Here is a 3,467-nt window from a genome sequence, read left to right as displayed (position 1 = left end):
AACTGGGGGGGGGGGGGAAAGATAGAGAGTTTGAGATCCCCAAGAGATTTTTTTAAAGGATTCAAAGTGTCTGCATGCTAATGAAGTTCACACTCCTTGCTGCTTTTCCTAAGTGTGGTGTATGTAAATTTGCTCATATGCAGCTTGACTTGCAGACCTACAGAATTCAGAACATATTCCAAGACAGTTATAACGGTTCAAGTGAGATATGAAGTGCTTCAGAAAGCTCCTCGTAAGGTCCGCTTCAGTTCTTTGAATGCCCCTAACGCAAGCTGTAGATGGAAATGTGTAACAACCCCTAACTCAGTCTGCATTAGAAAGTGATGAATTTGTATAAACCATGTGGGAAACAATCTACTATTGTAGAGTGTATTCTACATTTTGAAAGGCTGAGAACATTTCTAAAGACAGAGCAGAGTGAGTCTTACAGTTCTCTCTATATCTTAAAGAAAAAATAAAGGATGCATTATAAAAAATAGCTTATTAACTGTTCTAAATAGTTAAAAATGATGCTTTCTTATTTTGAGAATTTTTTGGCATTTCTTAGGATATGATGGTCAAAGATAATCTCTTAAAACTAGAACTGCACCGTCTCCAGGATACTCTGTGTAATAAGACAGAGAAAGTTCTAACACTGGAAAAACAAAAGCTGGAGTTAAAGAAAGCCATAGCAGAAAGAACTGAGGAAATTAAGATTCAGAAGGCAATGCTGGATTCCCAGATAAGACTTGTGGATCAGGAACGGCAACGCATAAGGTAACTATTCTTACACAAGTGAAACTTGGAACTTTTGTTGAGTCCATTTTAGGGACCTACTGAAAAAGAGGAGTATTTTACCCAATTTCACCAACTAGAGAAATGGAGGATGAACTAAATCTTGAGCGCGGTGATCCGCTGGCAGCCTTGAGGCTGGCGAGAGATGGCTGCTCTGAACTCCAGCCTGCAGCTTTAACCACTTGGTGAACTAGAGGTTACTGTTCATGCTGTGAGTGAAGATCCTCTAAAGCACCCAGAGGGCACCTCAGCTGCAGACATCCGTTTAAGGTAAACGGCACCTGCGTTACCCTGCAATGTGCAAAACCACCAGGAAAGGTGAAGACACATCTGTGGAGATAAGACAAAGTATTTAAAATAGAAAAGTTGCTTTTAAAGAGGGGTATTCCCAACTGCTCGCTAAAACTGTAATTTCTTTGACTCATGCAGGAAGTCTGGTTTGGGTTGTTTTGGTTCTGGTTTTTTGGTGTGGTGGGTTTTTTATTAAAAAAAAAAAACACCACCACAAAAAAAACCCCTAAATGAGCTCTCCACTGTGTCCCCCACATAACAACATTAAATATTCTGAATTATATACGTACCCTCTTAGGAAGCAACCACCTATCAAATAACTTTTCCCTTCTTTAACAATCAGTGCAAAGGATCTGGGACACTTTCAGGTCTGAAATCTCAGTATCTCTATCCAGCCAAAACTGAGCCCTTCAGCAGCTGCACGGCTGGAATCTGGCAGGCTTTTTATCCACCCCTCTGCTAACCACACCCCACGCAACAGGAAATCAGAGTGATTTAGTGTGACTAAAGCTTAACTGCTCACGGAGAGTGCAGACTGTGTGCCTTTTTTCCTTTGATAATTAGGCAGCTAATTGATACTTCCACATAATTTGATTTGGGGTTGTTGCTTATGCTCATCCAGTAGTGGTAATATTCAAATCATATCAGCGGGGGGGGCCGCTTGTGCAGCTGTAGGATTTCAATGCCAAACCTTTAGAAGTTCTTTGGGAGGACTGTGGCACATCCTCGCAGGCTGCAGTGATCTGCAAAACGAAAATCAGTGTGACCCAGTTCAGAACCGCAAGCGCAGCGTAGGTAACCAGAGAAACAGATGCCTGTGGCTGGGAGGACACAGAAAGCAACAAAAACCAGGAGCAGCGCAACTGCTGCCCTGCCTGCCTCCAGGTACACAGGCAGGCTGCTGGAGTAACACCAGCCATTTAAACTGCTATCGCAAGAACGGCCCACAAAATGCTACCAGACGTCTTCTCAACCCATTTGTTTTCTTCCCCAAATAAATCAGTGCTGAATTTCAAGATCGCCTAAATAAAATCGGTAAACTGAAACGCAGATACGAAATTCTTACTGTTGTCATGATGCCACCCGAAGGAGAAGAGGACAAAACTCATAACTACTACGTAATTAAGGTATTTTATTAACGTAATTCATTATAATTTGAGTAGTTAAGCTCTAGATTTCCCTGGGCTCTATTCAAGTAACCAAGACAACCTCCTTGCCTACAGCTCACTGTCGGTCCACGTGTTTTACATTATCCGAAAGTGCTGGTTATTTAAACGATACAGCGATTTCCCATGAATCTGAGGTCAGCCCTAGCGTCAGTGATGCCTTAATTTTGAGCTTTTGAAAATTTTCACTTTTGTGCTCATTAACTTACAAAGACACAAGAAGATCATGTGGTAATCCACTAGAAACAGAGAACAGCTTTCCACACTCTCACAATCCTAAAATTTTCTACCCTTCAGAGTTATTTTTAGGTATTTATTTTACCATATGGCACTTATACCTTCAAGAATGTCAACCTTCACCTTTTGCTTCCCAATCACCTGTGCATGCTTCAGCTTTTCATTAGAAAAAATAGAATCAGTCTTTATCCATAACGCAATCCCCTGATTCTGGAGTAAGAATCTATGGTTTTGGTCTCCACAAACTGCAGGTATTTTTTTTTCCTGTGTGATTGTCCAAATATTATCAGTACACGTGCAGTCCCCTAAAATATCAGTTGTATTTTCAGGCTGCACAGGAAAAGGAAGCACTTCAACGCGAAGGTGATGATTTAGATGCAAAGATCCGCAAAGCTGAAGAAGAAACTGCCGCTCTGGAAAACACTTTGTGCGTACTTAATAACTGCAACAGCAGTTACCGGAACTCTTTCAAGGGAGTCACCGAGACACGTACGTAACGCAGACGTTGCTCTTTGCCGTGTCAGTTATGGCTGATGGCCTGTCTCGGAGAGCGAGGAAATTCCATGGCACAAAAGAATGAATCACAGAGGGAGACAAACTGACAGTGGCAGAGGGGAGCATAATTCATGTGCTGTTGTGAATAGTTCAGCAGAATAAGCACAAAGTAAGGTGTAACTAATATTTACGTTCTTCAACCTGATTTATGTGAATGTCTACCTCTAAGCCTATATAAATGTTGTGAATAGTCAGACGTAGGAACAGCCAGAGGAGGCAAAACATGAATACAATTACTGGGGGAAAGGAGCGCCCACTGAAGTGGGCAGATGTAGCAGATGAAAGTTTGCACAGTACCAACAGCACTAGGTGCTCTGTAGTGCTGCACCACACACAGCTAATTCAGACTAGAGAAGCAGATCGAGCTGTGCCACTGCTGCCCTTCTCGGGGTAGACGGAGCAGCACAAGGCTGCGCCCACAGCAACCACGCAGGCAGCTCAGGT

At 42.5% G+C, this 3,467-nt stretch overlaps 1 protein-coding gene across 1 annotated transcript in view; it reads left to right on the top strand.

Annotated features, from left to right (window-relative positions):
* CCDC39 (coiled-coil domain containing 39) overlaps positions 1-3,467 on the top strand; it is a gene marked incomplete at its 5' end in the record, with an annotated part of 19,401 nt that overhangs the window by 13,228 nt on the left and 2,706 nt on the right. Inside the window, 3 exons of the mRNA XM_010156911.1 lie at positions 548-756; positions 2,069-2,192; positions 2,798-2,957. Of these exons, the coding sequence (XP_010155213.1) occupies positions 548-756; positions 2,069-2,192; positions 2,798-2,957 (493 nt within the window). The remainder of the gene's footprint in view (positions 1-547; positions 757-2,068; positions 2,193-2,797; positions 2,958-3,467) is intronic.

The sequence above is a fragment of the Eurypyga helias genome, unplaced genomic scaffold (genome assembly GCF_000690775.1).
Source record: "Eurypyga helias isolate BGI_N326 unplaced genomic scaffold, ASM69077v1 scaffold50138, whole genome shotgun sequence".
NCBI lineage: Eukaryota > Metazoa > Chordata > Aves > Eurypygiformes > Eurypygidae > Eurypyga > Eurypyga helias.
This window is presented reverse-complemented; position numbering and strand designations above follow the sequence as displayed.